We start from the raw sequence: 17,759 nt of genomic DNA, 5'->3' as shown, positions 1-17,759 counted from the left end.
CAATCCGTTGTAGATCCGGGCCTGGAAACGGACATGGGGGAGAGTGCAAAACAAGACAGCACCCCTCTGTACTACCCTCCATCTGAGCAGCTCCTACAAAATTCCCCTCAACCTCTCCTGGGCAAGCAAACCCAAGAGTATGGCCAAACCCAAGAGTATGGCCCTCACTCAGCCTCACATGGGCAGGCACACCCACAACCAAGGCCCTCGCTCTATGATACAAAAGATGACCTCTAACATCAGCAATGGTGCAGTCAAGGTAAGAATTTCCTTGACTGCCCCCCAAAACTAAGTGCCAAGAATTATGCTCTCTACCTCCTTTCCCTTCTTTGCCTTGGAGATTTTCCACTTGCCCCATTCATCGCTTACAACCATCTTGTACAAGCCAGCATGTACCTTCTCATTCCATAAATTGGCAATGACAATGTACACGTAAGCAAACCTCATGTCACACGGCTCTAAAAGCTCACGAGAACTATGCTTTCGAAAGAGAGCAAGAGTCTTTTGTTTCCTTGTGACAAAACTGACCACCTTCTTTGCTTACTCCAATACAGGGGCAATCCAATCGAGCTTACCTATATCTTCAAATAGAAGATCCACACAATGACACGTGCAACAAATAAAGAAGATATGGGGGTAATCCTCTTGCAAGAGATCACCTGCTCTCAAGCAATTGCTTGCATTATCCATTATCACCTGCACCACATTGTGAGCCCCAACCTTCTCAATGACTTCTTTCAAATGTAAACTCCCCCGATTTGTAGAAACCACTCATGTCCACAAACTTCAAGAACACGTTCTCATAAATAGAACATGCAAGAAAGTTAATGATGGGCCTCCTTTTATCAAACCAACCGTCAAATACTTTGCTACATCCATATTTGCCCCACTTCTCTCTCACCCTGTCCACCTCAACATCTAGGGATTTCACCTCTCCCTCAACTCTTTTGTGCATAGACTCTCATAAGAGGGTGGTTTGAACAATGGGCCAAGGGATTTCACCTCTCCCTCAACTTTTTTGTGCATAGACTCTCATAAGAGGGTGGCTTGAACAATGGGCCAGCCTCTTGGATAGCCCACACCATATCAAAGAAGTAGGTGCTTTTCACAAAATTATGTGCAATGGCATTAGCAAAGAAAAATCTTCGTGTGGCTACTCTTGCCTTGTCCCTATGGAAGTTATCCACGCCTTTTTAACCGGAGGTTGGGCTTTGCTTCCAAGCCCATGGCCTCTTTGGCATGGCCAATGGTGAGGCACTGCATCTTGTAACCATGGTATCTCCCTCTTGCATGGATGCCTGTCCCTGCTCATACTGCATCAAGGATGCATCTACCTGACTAGTCTCTGTCTTCATGCATATTTCCTTTGCTGAAGTGGGTGCAGATGGACATGCAATTACTCCAATCCTAGAAATGCCCAAGATGTGAACTCGAATCCTCTTAGCATCACCTTGGAATTCATGTCGGCAATAGATGCACTTGCATAGTGCCATTCCTGAGCCAATGACTTTCAAAACCTGCACATGGCTCCACTCATGCCCCTTGACCTGCCCATTGCAAGAATAAACCTGCAAATCTGCAAAATTTAGAATCTACAGAGTCTGTACAACCTGCAAATTTTTGTTCTGCACTAGCCTTGCACAATGTGCGATAGGTTATTCTGCACAGTCTACAACATCTGCACAATCTGCAACAGATTGTCCTACAAGTTTTCAAAAGCCCAAATATCTAGTTCTGCACAGTCTGCACGATGTGCAATAAATTGTTCTGCAAATTTGCAAAAGCCCAAATAAAGAATCGTTTCTACAAAACAAACTCCAAATGAGTCTTGAACACCATTGCAAGCAGCAACTTCTTTAAGCACAACAAAAGATACGAAATGCAGATTGCATTAGAGGAATAGAGAATAATGTTTGAAAGTTGTGACAAAGGGATACCATCGTCGATCAATGGGATTCTGAAAGCAAATGAAGTGAGATAGCAATTGCAAAACGAATTGTAGAATCTACATGCAGGCACTTAGTCTCACACTATGCTAGCGCAATGTCAACGAAGCAAAGCCGCAAACGTGATTGTCTCAGGTGCCTATGCATTGTGCAAGTCCAATAGCAAATGTGAGTGAATTCGAACAAGGAATTCAACCAAGCATAGTAGCAAATGCCAAGAAGGCAACCGTACTGATATAGCTTTGCAGCTTAAAGCAATGGTCGTCGATAAGAAGGTAGTTGGCCAATAGCAAGCTACGATGTAGACCGGACTCTATAGAGCACTTAAGTGTATCGTGCTGCATTGGGAACGTGAAAATGCGGTGAAGCGCCACCAAGCAACTTGTGAGTCGGCATATGGTGGTACGTACTACGGTGGAATAGCGCTAGTTTCAAAATGTTTTTTAGGGCTTTTGACCAAAAGCCCCAAACTTGCAGGTTCAAAAAAACTTAGCGTTTGCAAATGTGATTTTCACAAACGTTGGCAAACATTTGCCTCAAGATGTAAACGAGTATGTTTGCAACTATGTCCCCCACATGGGATGTACTAGAGTCTAGCATAATGTATTTAAGTTCTTGGTCTCATAGCTTTTGTAGATGTTAAAAAGTCTCTCTCTCTCTCTCTCTCTAACGCACCCTACTCGTCCCATATTGACACCGCTTGCTTTAGGAAGAATCCATGAAACAGCACTTACATTTCACAACAAGGCATAGCTTTTGTGGAACCAAGAGAGAAGATATATGTGCTTGCAAGCTCCAAGAACAATGAGTACATTTCTGGATGGAGGAACCGAATTGGCAATATCCTGAATCCAAAAAAGAAGGCCGCCAATAAGAAACATAATTTTCCCACCTAGAGATCCAACTCCCTTGAACGAAACGCAAACTAAGAAGATATACACTTTCATAAGACTGGAATAATTCGACCTTACAAACTAATTTCTTTCAAAAATGAGCAGCTGAATGATGTAAAAGGGGGAGGAAGGAAGGGGGGCAGGGGGAGAGAGAGAGAGAGAGGAGGAGGAGGTCCAAAAGAGACATGAAACAAACCTAAAAAGAGTAACGAAAAGAAACGAAATAAATCAAATAAATACAACTTAGTAAGCAACGCATGTTCTCATTACTATCCAAGCATATTTGCCATCTAGGTTTCAAAAGATTCTAAGATCCCTTCGGTAAACCAAGTTATTACAAAGCTATTAAATCCAACCTAGCAACAACTACAATTGTAACTACAAAAAGGAAAAAGAAGATGAAGATGAAAAATTTTAAGAAGACAAGACAAATGAAGTTGTGCTACATGTGCATGTGAGTGCGCCTGTGTGTGCGTGCGTGGGTGGGTGGGTGGGTGTGAGAGAGTATTCATAAGATAGATTATTGGAAGCTGTCCACATGGCCATTACACGTTCGCCTTCGAATAGTGCAATCCATTACAATGGCCTATGTTCAATTTCATTTGCCATCAATTCCTTGGTCTTTTGCAGACATTGAGAAATTCATATCCAGGGCAATGGAATGCCTCTAGCGCACTAAAACAGATCTGAAGGTAGTTTGCCTTCTAAAAATATTTGTCACCCAAGATTCATAGGGGTTTAAATGTTTTGAATATTCACACTCATGTGATAGCTCACAAGGCCACTCTTATCCACTGACATAGAAATGTTGGTGCTACTCCAGGAACTGCTGGGGTGATGATAAAGCCAGTAAAGCTAGGCAACTGAAAACCTAGTAACTTCTGAAAACCAAAATTGAAAACCTAGTAACTCCTGAAAACCAAAATTGAAAACCTAGTAACTCCAGAATACTCGCATGCACACCTAGAACTATGGTATTGTTGTCTACATGACTGTGGTGAGGGAAAGCAGGAATACACCTGCCTCCTCTACTGGCGTGATAACTGCTGAGGGTAGAGACCCTGCGACCCTGGAACTCTGGATGTAAATGTCTCCCGAAGTACTTATCTGATGCCAGGGATTGCGAAAACTATAGCTGACTCTACGAGAAACTTTGAGAGAGGTGATATTGTGAATGTCTCCCCAAGGAGCTGAGATGCCGCTGGCACTGCAGAGTACCTCTCCAAGCAGTAGACTGTATTGGATGCTCTCCGAAGGAACGGAGGAGCTGCTGGGCACCCCTCTAATGAATCAACTAACTGGGATGCTACCTGAAAGAACTGTGAGATGTACGGAACTGTTGAGAACACCTCATCTACAAAGAATGACTGGTATGTCTCTCAAAAGGACTGAGAGATTGAGGCTTCCTGAATTGAGCATGTCCCTCTAAGGTACTGAGGAAGGACGAAGACTGCTGAGCACACCTCTGATGAATTGATCAAATTGCTGTCATCACCAAGGGCACTACAGATACTGGTCACTGCTAGTGGCTCGCGATCTGATGGAGAGGACACTGTATGACTAACCACCCCGAGTGTAGGACACAATAATGGAAAGGCCTTGTCACCTCTCTGCAGACTGGTACTGCAACTGCTAGTTGGTACTGCAACTACTGACTGGTACAACAACTACTACCTCCCTAAAGAACTGAGAAAGGGGAGATGTGGAGCGTACTGCATGACTATCCTCACGGAGTGCCAAAGAATCATCAACCTCTGTACTGTTGACTGCTACACCTATGACTCAGGACTGACACTGATCCGGCAAGAATTGAGCATCCTTGAGTTCATCCAATAGGTCATAATCCTAGGGATCGGAAGCCTGTTCTTGATAGTGGCCTTATTCACGTCTCTCTAGTCAATGCACATGCAGTATGAACCATCTTTCTTCTTTACTAGGAGTACTCGGGATGCAAAAGGAGAAGTGCTGTGAGAGAGAAAATTCTTCTCAACCAATTCTCACACCCGTGTTGCCACTTCTTCCCGTTTTACCTTAGAGGGATGGTACTGGGGCTTATTAATTGGCTTACTCTAGGTTCTAGGACTACGGCATGATCAACATTTCTCCTTAGGAGCAACTGTGAAGGCATATCAGCAAACACATCTACAAATGTTGAGAGCAATTTCTGAATATCACAATCCTCAAGAGTCAACACGGGGAATGCTACCCTCCCGAGAAATTGACACATTCAGCACATACATTATTCCTGAATCCCATGAATCCACTCTTGATAGATGGTGGAAACGGCAGATAAACTACGAGCCCACATTCTATACAAGGCATCCGCAACCACATTTTCTTTCCCCTTCCTGTCTCAATGTCAAAATCGTAGGACTAAACTGCAGCCAACCACCTCTTCTGCTTCATGGACAAATTGCTATGCGTAATAAAGTACTTGAGTGTCCTATGATCTGTCTTAACCTTAATCCTACCACTGTACAAGTAGTGGTGCCATTTCTCGAAAGCATATAGAATAGCCAACATTTCCTTATCATAAACATGATAGTTCAATTCCTTGGCCTCAAATTTGTTGCTCTCGAAAGCTATAACTCCATCCTCTTATCTCAGAATAGCCCCAGGCCTTTGCCACTTGCATCTATCCCTACAATGAAGGGCCGTGAGAAATCAGGGCATACTAGTACAGGTGCATTACTCAAGGCATCTTTGAGGTCCTCAAAACTGAGTTGTGCTTCTTTTGACCACTTGAAGGCATCTTTTTTTAACGAGTCAGTGAGAGGGGCTGCTCTCTTAGCAAAATGTTCAATAAATCTCCTATAAAAAGAAGCAAGACCCAAAAAGCCTCTGAGTTGGGTTGGATTCTATGGCTGTGGCCACTGCCTTATGCATTTGACCTTGGCTAGATCCACCCGAATTCCATTTCTACTCACAATATGACCACGATGTTGATGTAGACCAAATGAACGAGCCCATCCTTGATGTGATGCTTGATATGGTGATAGCATAGATCAATATACTTGCTACGATCATAAGATTTGTTGTTGGAAATGGCTATACTTAACTGATTGTCTCATAGTACATTGTGAAAGGGGCCATTGAATCTCAGGTGCCAAGAATGCCAAAAATGCACAAGCCATCCAACACTAAAGTGAAAAGAGAGATATAATCAACTTTTGTAGTTGAGGTTGCAGCAGTGCCTTGCTTCTTGTTGTACCACAGAATAGGGGTTCAAGATGACTTCAAAGAAAACCTTGTGGTTGATGTAGTACGATCAACGTCAACACCCCATTGAGCATTTTGACTAGATGATCAAAAAATACCAGCACATATTTGTAAAGAAGAGGCTGCGAGATCTTGTTCATGAGTGCTTGGAAAGTAGCTTGTGCATTATTGGTCAATCCAAAAGGCATCACGTTGAACTCATATAAACTCTCTGTGTAAAAGGTTGTCCTGTCCTCACCTCCTCCTTTCATTCTAATTTGATGGTAGCTTGACCTCATATCAATTTTACTGAAGAATTCAGCATCCTTGAGGTCATCCAATAGGTCATCTATCCTAGGGATCGGAAACCTGTTCTTGATAGTGACCTTATTCAAGTCTCTGTAGTCAATGCACATGCGGTATGAACCATCTTTCTTATTTACCAAGAGTACTCGGGATGCAAAAGGAGAAGTGCTATGAGATAGAAAATTCTTCTCAAGCAATTCTCGCACCTGTGTTGCCACTTCTTCCCGTTTTACCTTAGAGAGATGGTACTGGGGCTTATTAATTGGCTCTTCCCGTTTTACCTTAGAGAGATGGTACTGGGGCTTATTAATTGGCTTACTACTAGGTTCTAGGACTATGGCATGATCAACAACTCTCCTTGGGGGCAACTGTGAAGGCATATCAGCAAACACATTTGCAAATGTTGAGAGCAATTTTTGCATGTCACAATCCTCAACACAAGGATTGCTACCCTGCTGAGATATTGACACAATACCATGTGATGGTATAGATCTACCCATGTGAACAAAGCTCAGTGACAAAGCATTCAAGTCCATGCTGATTTTGCACAATGATTTCAACCAATCACACCTTCCACTAGAAGAGCCCGAACGAACCAGCCCGAACCAAGACTTCTAGGTTTGTCCACTCGAATCAGCCCTTCTGTTGGGGCTGACAAAGAACCAAGACGAATCAGCCCCACGAGATGCCTCCGCCTCGCAACTTGTGCACGATAGGCCTCACGACCTGTGCAAAACCCATGGCTCTCTGTCACCCTATCCACAATTCCACTACCGCCTTCAAGCCAACCTTAGAAATTAGCATTGACTAAAACTTAGGTTAAATTGGCCAAGGTTAGTTAGACGATTAGGTTGGGTTGGCAAGTTTGGTTAGGTTTGGCTAGTAGGTCTAGGTCGGTTAGTTTAGTTTAGGGTTGGGTTAGGTTAGGTTAGATTTGTCGTCTATGGTTAGGTTAAGTCCTAGGTTAGGTTAGGTTGGGTTGGATTGGGTTGGGTTAGGTTAGGTTAGGTTAAACTAACCAAAAGTAATAACTGTCTTAGGTGTCCTAGGTTAGGAGTCCTAAGTGTCTTAGGTGACTTCATAGTTGCATATGAAACGCGTTTCATACTTGTATGAAACCCGTATGAAACATTTACACGTTTCATACAGCCCCAATTTTTGGGTAGGGTTCAAAAGGGGGCAAAAAAGCGATTTGACGCATTTCGCTGTCCGTGCAGCCCGTACGCTCCCTCTTGCTCATTCTCGAGGTATGTGCCCCCAATCATCCCCAATATGCATTCAATCGTCCTTTCTACAGTCTACCCTTCTTCTTGAATTTGGCGCTGCATCCTTTCATGCAGGCTGAAATCTGCTCTTTCTGATTTTTCTGAAATCTAACGCTCCTCTCTTGATTTATCTAGGCTGCAAAGCTGCAATTACTTTTGCTGTTCTACATCGCTTTTTGCGAGCAAGAAGATGCCTCGAAAAGGTAGTGCGTTGTGGAGCAATGTCACCTTCAATTCCTCTGGTGCACACTATGATAAGAGTGGCACAGGCAAGTGGACCTGCAACTTTTGTGCTGGGCCGCACCATGGGACATTTCAGAGATTGCAGGCTCACTTTTCTCGAACAAAGGGCTTTGGTATTGGCCCTTGTTCTCGTGTGCCAAAGGAGGTGTATGATGGCAACTAGTGCCAGTACTTCAATTGCACCTGCATCTCATGAGGATGCTTTTTATGAGTCTTCTGGAAGTTCCAGTAGCAGTGAGGAGGAGGCTGATGAGGACATGGATTCAGTTGAGGAGGAAGCTGCTGACATTGATGATGAGGCTTGACTTTTGATTTGTGACTTTGTTACTTATTATTGATAGACAGTACTTTGGATTCCATTTGTAGTTTGACCTTTTTACCTTCATGGTCCATCACCATGGAGGTCTTGGGAGGTTCATTGATGACTCTAGTTTTTACTATTATCAATATTCAGTATGTATGATCAGGATTCAATATGTATGATCATTCAGTATGTATGTGTGAAGATGATCATTGAGTACTCTAGTATGTATAATGTATGATCTCCCGTTTCAAAAACTCCTGGCAACTATGGGTGACTTAAGGACCCCCCCCCCCCCCCCGCTCCCCAAAAAGGGGGGGGGAGAGACAGATGCTCGTGAGTTACTACATGACATTGATGAGAATGCTCAGCATGAGCATGTGCCTACCACCGTGGGTGCACCCACTGATGGTACAAAAGTTCCTATCACTCAGCCGCTCTCTGCACCTTTGCAAATGGAGCCATCTATCTTGGGCCGAGCTACTAGCATGCATTCGTTAAGTACTCCTTTCACAGCACCAACCAGCATGCTTGGAGTTGGTTTGGGTTTACAAGTCAGTCCACAGCATTGGAAGAGAGGTCCATCCTCCTCTCAGCCTTTTGGTCGTAGAGAGATGCATTTTGGGGTTCATGCTCCCTTTGCTCCACCTATGAACAAATACAACCACACACAACCTGTGCATCAGATGGGTCGTTCTACTTTTCAGCAGGGTGTTAGTGGTGGGCAGTAGGCCACTAATGAAGAGATGCTTTGGACATCTTCCTTTCTTACAAAGCCCTACTTAAGGACATCCATGATGAGATGCATTTCCACCAGTATGTGAATCTTAAGCGTGATGATGCCGCCCTTCTTGAGGCTACCAAAACAAGCATTATGTAGCCAAGGATGCCAAACACACGCAAGGCTGGCTCACAAAGCTGGAAGACTACTTCTTCTTCTATCCCGAGCATGACAAGGAGAGCGTTATATTTGCCACATGCATTTATAAGATTATGCTCATGCTTGGTGGCAGTACATGAGGGACTCTCCACAAAGGCCAACCACTTGGGCAGAGTACAAAAAGCTGATGGCCAATACATTTGTATCCCCATTGATACTAGAACAGTACTTGGCCGAATTTATAAATTATCTTAGCTGACGAGCACAGTCCATGAGTATTTGCAGAAATTCTGGAGACTTTTCCTTTTTGTGCACGACATTTCCTAGAAGGTAAAGTTGCTGTGTTTCATTCATGGTTTGAACCCAGCTCTGGCCTCCGATGTGAGGGCTCACAACCCTCAGAACATTGAGCAAGCTGCCCAGCTTGCGCAGGTCTTCGAGCCCAAGTCAACCTGTAGGTACGAGAGTGCTACAAGCGAGCCCACATGGGACTGCATTCGAGGGTGAAAAGAAACCCAGATGCTTGACTGGCATGACAGGAAAGCTGCAGCAGACCATTTCCAAGGTTTCCCACAATATCCAGCAGCAAAATCCCATATGTCAAGCTCTATAGGCACCCGGATGCAAGCCAGGAGGGAAAGCATGTGCTGTAACAGAAAAATCACAAATAAAACAGCACACGAGAGCATCATAGACAGCAGAAAGAGGGCCAACTTATGCTTTAAGTGTGGTGACAAATGGACTCCCAAGCATAGGGAGGTGTGCAAGATGGAAAACTGTGGCGAAGCCAAACTCAGCATGATTATTGAGCTATCTGATGCTGAGGAGTTGATGGATGCGTGTGAGTCCTTAGATATGTCTCATGAAGAGATAGATGGGGCACACAAGTTAGAAGAAGCTCCAGATGCTAGAGCCGCAAAAGGTTCTGATTTTCCCTTTTATCCAGGTGGTGTTACCCAGCTTGGAAGGCACACCAGTGACACACAGGGTTCAGCCCAGCAAGGGTATTCCAGGTCGTATGTCCAAAGGCTCCTTTGTGGAGCATATACTGTTGTGCCATTCCATGCACGAAATGATGCTGATGGGAATGCTCCTATAGATGAGGAGAAGCAATATTGAGATGCTCATCCAGTACTTTATTCGATTTTGCTTGCTGCATTGAGGGGTGCCAGGAGTGCCACGACATTGAGATTGAAGGGTGAGATCAAGGGCAGGCTGTTCATATGCTTGTGGACGGCCGAGTACACATAGCTTCATCAACACCAAGATGCTGGAGCCACAAAAGGTTCTGATTTTCCCTTTGATCCAGGTGGTTTTACTCAGCTTGGAAGACACACCAATGACACACACAGGGTTCTGCCCAACAAGGGTGTTCCAGGTCATATGCCTAAATTCTCCTTTGTGGAGCATCATACTGCTCTGCCATTCCGTGCATGGAATGATGCTGATGGGAATGCTCCTGTGGATGAGGAGGAGGAATATTGGGATGCTCAGCCAGTACTTTATTCAATTCCACTTGATGCATTGATGGGTGGCAAGAGTGCCAAGACGTTGAGATTGAAGGGTGAGATCAAGGTAGATCCTACAAAGGTGAAATGCATAAGGGAATGGCCACAGCCACAAAATCCTACCCGGTTGAGAGATTTTTAGGGTCTTGCCTCCTATAGGAGATTTATTCGAAAATTTGCCAAGAGGGCAGCTCCCCTTATTGATCGTTTGGAGAAGGATGCTTTTCTGTGGTCAACAGAAGCACAACTCAGTTTTCAAGACCTGAAATTTGCCTTGACTCAATTGTAATTTAAAGTGAGTTTCAAATAGGCAACAAGTGGTGTGGGTTCAATTCAACAATGACAAAACTGGGCAACAGTCTCACACGTGCAATGCAACACTATACCAAGGAGCATTCCTGGACACCAATTTATCAAATTACAAGTGAGTTTCAAATAGGCAAAAAAAATCACAATACAGTTTTCCAGCAAACGGTTTCCCATCCAACCATCAGCAGAGCAAGAACAATCCATCATTCACAAGGACTATCCATTGAGTCGGTATGCCCTGATTCTTACGGTCATTGATTGTGGAGGCAGATGCTAGTGGCAAAGGCTTGGGGCTGTTTTACGACAAGAGCATGGTGTAATAGCTTATGAAAGCAGAAAATTTTGGACCAAATAGCTCGACTACCATGTTTATGATCAGGAAATGTTCGCCATCCTACATGCCTTCAAAAAGTGGCATCACTACCTGCACAGGAGCAAAATCAAGGTCAAAATTGACCCTAGGACACTCAGATACTTCCTCACACAGCCCACCTTGTCTGTCAAGCAAAAAAATGTTTGGCTTCAGTGCAGTCCTATGAGTTTGACATTAGTACAGGAAGGGGAGTGAAAATGTCATTGCTGATGCCTTGTCCATGATGTGGGCTTGCACATTGTCTGCTATCTAGCATTTATCAGGATTGGATTCATGGTTTCAGGAGGAGTATATGCAGAATTCACAGGCAACACTGCATATTTTCAGATTTGTAGGAGCCCTCATGCCAAAGTCACCCTGACTTTAAATTGCATAATGGGTTGTTGTGGTGCAAGGACAGAATTTACCTACTGCCAGACTCTCAATATAAACAGTTGATCTTGCAAGAAATCCATTCCTCTCCTATGGCTGGACGTATAGGTGTCACCAAGACTTATGAGAGGGTCAGACAGAGGAGCTGCCACCTATTGATGAAAAAGGTCATATCCTCTATGTTCCCGAGCGAATTGTGGGTTTCAGAGATCTAGTAGCTTGCAACAGAGTATACATTGAGTACCTCATCGGATAGAAAGGACTTGAAGAGGATGAACAATCATGGCAGCCATAGAGCATTTATATACCTAGATGAATCCAGGAACATTCCCAAACTCATCCTCTAAAAACACAACATAGTGCAGTTTCAATCTCATGATAGTCACTCACAAGGTTGAAAACCATAAACTCCATCATGCATAGCAGGGACTAGCTACTATGACATCCCCACTGACGTCATCAGCGCCCAACAGTGGGTGTAGACCATAGTATAAAAATATGCTCTCACACATACAAATCCACACACCCACACATACTTGAGCATCCATTTATACAAAGTCTTCGTACTGAGTTTCTGTCGGCACTCCGGAGGTGAAGGGCAGACTCAGCCATGATGAAGGCTAGCACTAAAGGAGAAGGCTAATCAAAAGGTAGTCCAAAATCTCTTCATTCAAGCTACAACTGCTTGTGAAGTCTAAACATTTTCATTTTAGTCTCTCCCCAACGAGCATCTAAATCTAAATCTAGCTGATAGGGCAACGCACCATTTAAGATAGAAAGAATTATCACAATACCAGCAGGCCACAACTTGGACGAAAACTTCACAAGGTGAAATTTGCATGTCCGCTAATACGGCAGAAGCATATACCTAGATGAATCCAAGAACATTCCCAAACTCATCCTCTAAAAACACAACATAGTGCAGTTTCAATCTCACGATAGTCACTCACAAGGTTGAAAACCATAAACTCCATCATGCATAGCAGGGACTAGCTACTATGACATCCCCACTGATGTCATCAGCGCCCAACAGTGGGTGTAGACCATAGTATAAAAATATGCTCTCACACATACAAATCCACACACCCACACATACTTGAGCATCCATTTATACAAAGTTTTCGTACTGAGTTTCTGTCGGCACTTGACTTGGACATGACTTGACATGTCTAAGTTGCGGCCTGTTGGTATTGTGATAATTCTTTCTATCTTAAATGGAGGTGAAGGGCAGACTCAGCCATGATGAAGGCTAGCACTAAGGGAGAAGGCTAATCAAAAGGTAGTCCAAAATCTCTTCATTCAAGCTACAACTGCTTGTGAAGTCTAAACATTTTCATTTTAGTCTCTCCCCAAGGAGCATTGTCCAGGAGCACCCTTATCTTTAGCCTGGCTGATCAGCATCACTTTGCTGTCTCAGCACCTTGGTATGACAGCTGGAACATGTATATTTTAGGGCAAATTTCTATGGGAAGGGATGGCTGTAATGAAGGGGGGAAAGGGCTACTTTAGTAGCCCTAGCTAGAGTTAGTGGGAATGTGGAGGGACTATATAAGTCCCCATCCACCACTCATTGAACACTTTTGATGTGACATCTAATCCTATCTACTCCCCTCCCTCCTCCTACTTACAGCCCACCTCACATGTGAGTGAGCACTGGGACACTTGACTTCACTAGAGACACAGCGGATCTCACGCCGAGTGATACAGCGTAAGAAGCGGGATTTCCTCATACACAGGATGGATGAGGTGATCGGATCATTTCGCAGGGGGGATCATACTACGGACTAGGCGCTCTTATCGGACGAGGAGCTGCCCATCCCCATCACGGATCCAGATGTTTGGCACACACATGCATGCTCCCTCTATGATGTCCCAGGTCAGATACCACCTGACATGACCAGCCCACTACGTGCCACTTGTTTACTGCACAGAATGTAAGGGTTGCCCTTCATAACCGGAGATCACCAGGAGGTCTTGACCTTGATATTAGCGCAACTACTCAATCATGCCGTATGCCATGGCTTCCCGGCTACCTGGAGCACTACCACCATAGTATAGATACATCAGCCACACAGAGGGTCACGGGTAATGGGCTCTTGCGCAGGCAAGTTTTCGGCGAGAGCACTCCACCCTAGACCACATCTTCACCTTGAGGGCTATCATTGAGGAGGCGAAGTCAAGGCACCAGAAAGTCTACAATTGCTTTGTAGACTTTCTTCAGGCATTTGATACTGTCCCACGTTCCCGCTTGATCAGGAGGTTACAGGAGTTACAGCTCCAAGAGATCACGATTTGGGGGGTTATGAGTCTATATGAGTCCATCAAAGGGAGAGTATGCGCCCCAAGAGGTTTATCAGATTGGGTTGAGAGCACAATTGGAGTGAAGCAAGGCTGCCCCCTCTCACCGACTCTCTTCGGGCTCTATATCGATGAGATTACATCCTTTGTAGAGAGTCTAGATGGAGAGGGTTCACTTCTGGCTGACCTAATGGTGCAGATAGTGTTGTACGTAGATGACATAGTCTTCATATCATCCTCAACAAATGGATTGCAGAAACATCTAGAGGCTCTAGAGATCTTTTAAAGAGAGAGAGACTTGACTGTGAACCTTGGAAGGCCAAGGTTATGATCTTCAACACCTCGTGAGTAGTGTCCCGTTGCCATAGCTTCACATACCGAGATGAGCCAATGGAGATTGTTAGAAACATGGTGAAAGGAGAGAGAGAGAGAGAGAAGGTTAGGGTGTGAGGAAATGATGCACAAATGAAGACATAATGAAAAGACTCTCATTCATTCATCAAGTATGACAAGACAAGTGAAGTACAAGCCTTATGTAGGCTACTCACATACACTCTAGCACCTAGTGCATATGCGATAAGTCCCATGATGACACATGGCACTCACACAAGACTCACTCACATAGACTAGTAGATCACCTAGTACTTCACACTAACACATCACATCACCACACTCTTTGGCTACGATATCTCCAACACCCCCCTTCAGAGCAAAGAGGTGTGAGACCCAACATGCAAGAGTAGACCGATCCCCCCTCCACCGCAATACTGCAAAGAGCAAGCCAACTATCCGACACCTCCCGTGTGATAGTAACTTCTCAGTCAGCTTGCGACCGGCAAGGACAAACCATCACTTGTCATCCCCCCTTACTCTTAACTGGGTGGTCAATACCATCAACCAAAGTAAAACACAATACCATCATTTTTGGGGGACAACCCAAGGCAGAGGACCTCTTATTGACTTCAAATACATTCAATTTAGAGGGACAGCTCAAGTCTGAGAACCTTTATTTGACTCAACACAAACACATAGCATCATTGATGATCATCTACGATCTCAGAGAGGGATAGATCATGTAATATAGCAGATAATGCTTGCTGCTCATGTCCAGTAGATGTGGCGTATATATTCTCGAGCTTGGCTTTGATCTCGGTAACTGAGGTAGTGAGGTCAAGTTGATGAAGCAACTGATTATCCAACCTCACACCAAGAAGGGCGATTGCTTTGTCATGTTGGTCATCTCTAGCGGAGGTGTCTTCACCACGGGGATGAGGCTCCATATAGGGCTTTGAAAGAGATCAGCAGCTGTAGATATGCATGAATAAATGTGTCCAGCAGCTGGTGGATTACCTCGGAAGCTCCAAAATGCAATTGCTGATGAAAACGCAGCAACAGGGTGTCTAGAAAGGCAAACCCTAATGAAAAAGCACCAAGAATACCCTCAAAATGCAGCAAGACAGCTCTGAATGCTGTAGCAGATCACGAGGTGAGGGAGATCTTCACAAGTCGGTGCAGTAGGTGCCTTGAAAAGATGCTAAGTGCCAAATTCGGCTGAAATATCCTCCAAACAGCAAGAAAAATCTCTGAAATATTGAGGCGGTTCTGCAGCAGCAACCCTAAAACGACTCGAAAGTGCAATAGGAGCTCCAAAACAGGTTGAAAAAGCCTTCAAAAGACTCGAAAGTCTGCAATCAATGCGTGTAGATGGACAGCTCTGTTGCAGCGGCCTGGAAACCCTAAAAACGGGAATGGAAATGCTCCGAATCAGCACGTATACAAGCGCCACTTGAAGGAGATGCCAACCAGCAGCACGTGTGCACACGCCTCTTGAAAACAAGCCGACCAGCAGGGCAGATATGGACGCGAAAAGGGTTGCGAGAAGAGGCGGCTATGGAGGCAGGTTATGGAGATTTTAGGTGGACAGGTAGGAGTTAAAAGGGTTGTAGGCTCACGGAAGCAAAAAGATGCACAAGAGTGGAGCAAGAAGTGGAAGCCATCACATCAACTAGTAGAATGAAAATGAAAGTACAAAGTACTATAAAAGAGAACCCTAGGACCTAGTGTCCTAGTGGTACCACTAGTACTAGGTGTCATAAGACACTAAAAGTACTAGGTGACCTAAGTGCCAATAACTAAAGCTACATGGCACATACCAGGGCCCAGAGGGCATCAATACGACCGGGAGAAGATGGCCTACAAAACCCCCTCCATGGTATGGGCTGAAGTATTCTGGAAACGTCTCAGAATACCTGGTATTTTCTGGTCATGGTGGCACATGTTCATCCAAAAGGATATAACCACCTATGAATGTACAAGGTATGCCAGATCATGTAACAAAGGGAACCAAGTGTAAAGCCTATCGAAAGACTTCGAACTTGGGACGAGGAAGGGCCTTATTAAAATGGCAGCGGAAGATGCAAACAAACTGAAATTATAGAGCCATACAGAGAACACTAGAGATAACAAAATGTGCCACAACTGATCTGCTGTAAATCAGCCCTTAAACCAGGGCAGCAACTGAAATACAAGATATCTTGAATAAGATAAGAAAACAGGAGCTGCAGGAGAGGCTGAACTGAAGCAGAGAAAAAGGGGGGGGGCACAAGAAAGCTGAAGCCTGAGAGCACGGAGGCAGGAGAAGCCTGAAACGAAGAGGCAGGGGCCTGGAGTGAAGAGGCTAGAGGAGCCTGAACTGAGGAGGCAAGAGCCTAGAGAAGAGGAGGCTGAAGGAGCCTGGGTGAAGAGGCAGGAACCTTGGAACAAAGGAACTGTAGAGGCCTGGAGCGAGGAGGCAAGAGCCCTGAAGAGGCAAGATCTGCTGCGGGAGTGTGGGCAGCCAACTGAGCAGCTGAGAGGGGGCTCTGAGGGGATGGTCAGGAGCAGGCTGAGTGCTGGAGCCTTGAGGAGCTGCAAGAAGTGATAGAGGAAGTGAAGGGAATGAGTCCCTTTTATAGGGCAGGCCAGGGGGGAGTCGGCCAGATTGCCTGGACCGACCAGCCTGGTCGGTCAGGCCAACTGGGCCGACCAGCTGGTCGGCCAGCCTACCCCCTCTGGCCCCCCTTGCTGCGTGGGAGCTCCTGTTTTCTTATCTTATTCAAGGTGAACAAATGCAGGAGTAGGGGTAAGGGAAGCATCAGCCGCAACGGCCAGAGGTGCGTCAGCTCGTTTGTGTTTGCGGTAGGGACAATTGCGCCAATAATGGCCAGGAGTGCCACAGTGATTGCAATTACCTTTGGGAGCAGGACGGTCACTGGAGGGATCTGAAGGAGATGAGTTATTGGCAGAGGACGGGGCATTCTTGGATCGTGATTTGGGACGATGAGCCACAAGAGCCTCAGAAGAACCATCAAAGGTTTTAGTGAACCGTTCCTCCTGATCCATCATCATGGGGACAAGTTCCTCCCAAGTGATGGTGCTGAGGCGGCCAGAGGTAATAAGAGAAGAATAGAATGCTGCATATCGACTGTCAGTAATAACATGAGATAAGAGAGTAATAGCCATATCTTCGGAGGAGATAGCCTTGCCTGCATGGAGGATGTCCTGATGCATGCTCTGCATTTTGTTGATGTGGTCCCGTATGGAAGAGGAAGTAGTCGGATCGAGGCGACGAAGCTGAACTTCCAAGGAAATACGTTTCATGGGAGTGACGCGAAGATACATGCCATCAAGAAATTCCCAAATAGCACGTGCAGAAGAAAGATGCTTGATATGATTGAGAACCCCTGGTTGACAATTGAGAAAGATGAACGAGCGTACACGAGCATTCAATTTATCCCAGATAAGAGAAGCATGTGGCTCCTCCTCAGGTGACGGACGAGGGATCCCGGGATCAACAAACTCAGCAAGATCATAAGATTCCAATACAGA

At 45.1% G+C, this 17,759-nt stretch overlaps 1 protein-coding gene across 1 annotated transcript in view; it reads right to left on the bottom strand.

The window, feature by feature from the left end:
• Positions 1-17,759, bottom strand: part of LOC147900703 (mediator of RNA polymerase II transcription subunit 33A-like) — a 118,284-nt gene that overhangs the window by 84,485 nt on the left and 16,040 nt on the right. Inside the window, exon 2 of the mRNA XM_087375445.1 lies at positions 2,681-2,791. Within this exon, the coding sequence (XP_087231571.1) occupies positions 2,681-2,791 (111 nt within the window). The remainder of the gene's footprint in view (positions 1-2,680; positions 2,792-17,759) is intronic.

This window comes from Dipteris shenzhenensis, chromosome 6, assembly GCF_047967505.1.
Source record: "Dipteris shenzhenensis isolate YYH24624 ecotype China chromosome 6, Dip_SZ_1.0, whole genome shotgun sequence".
Taxonomy (NCBI): Eukaryota; Viridiplantae; Streptophyta; class Polypodiopsida; order Gleicheniales; family Dipteridaceae; genus Dipteris; species Dipteris shenzhenensis.
This window is presented reverse-complemented; position numbering and strand designations above follow the sequence as displayed.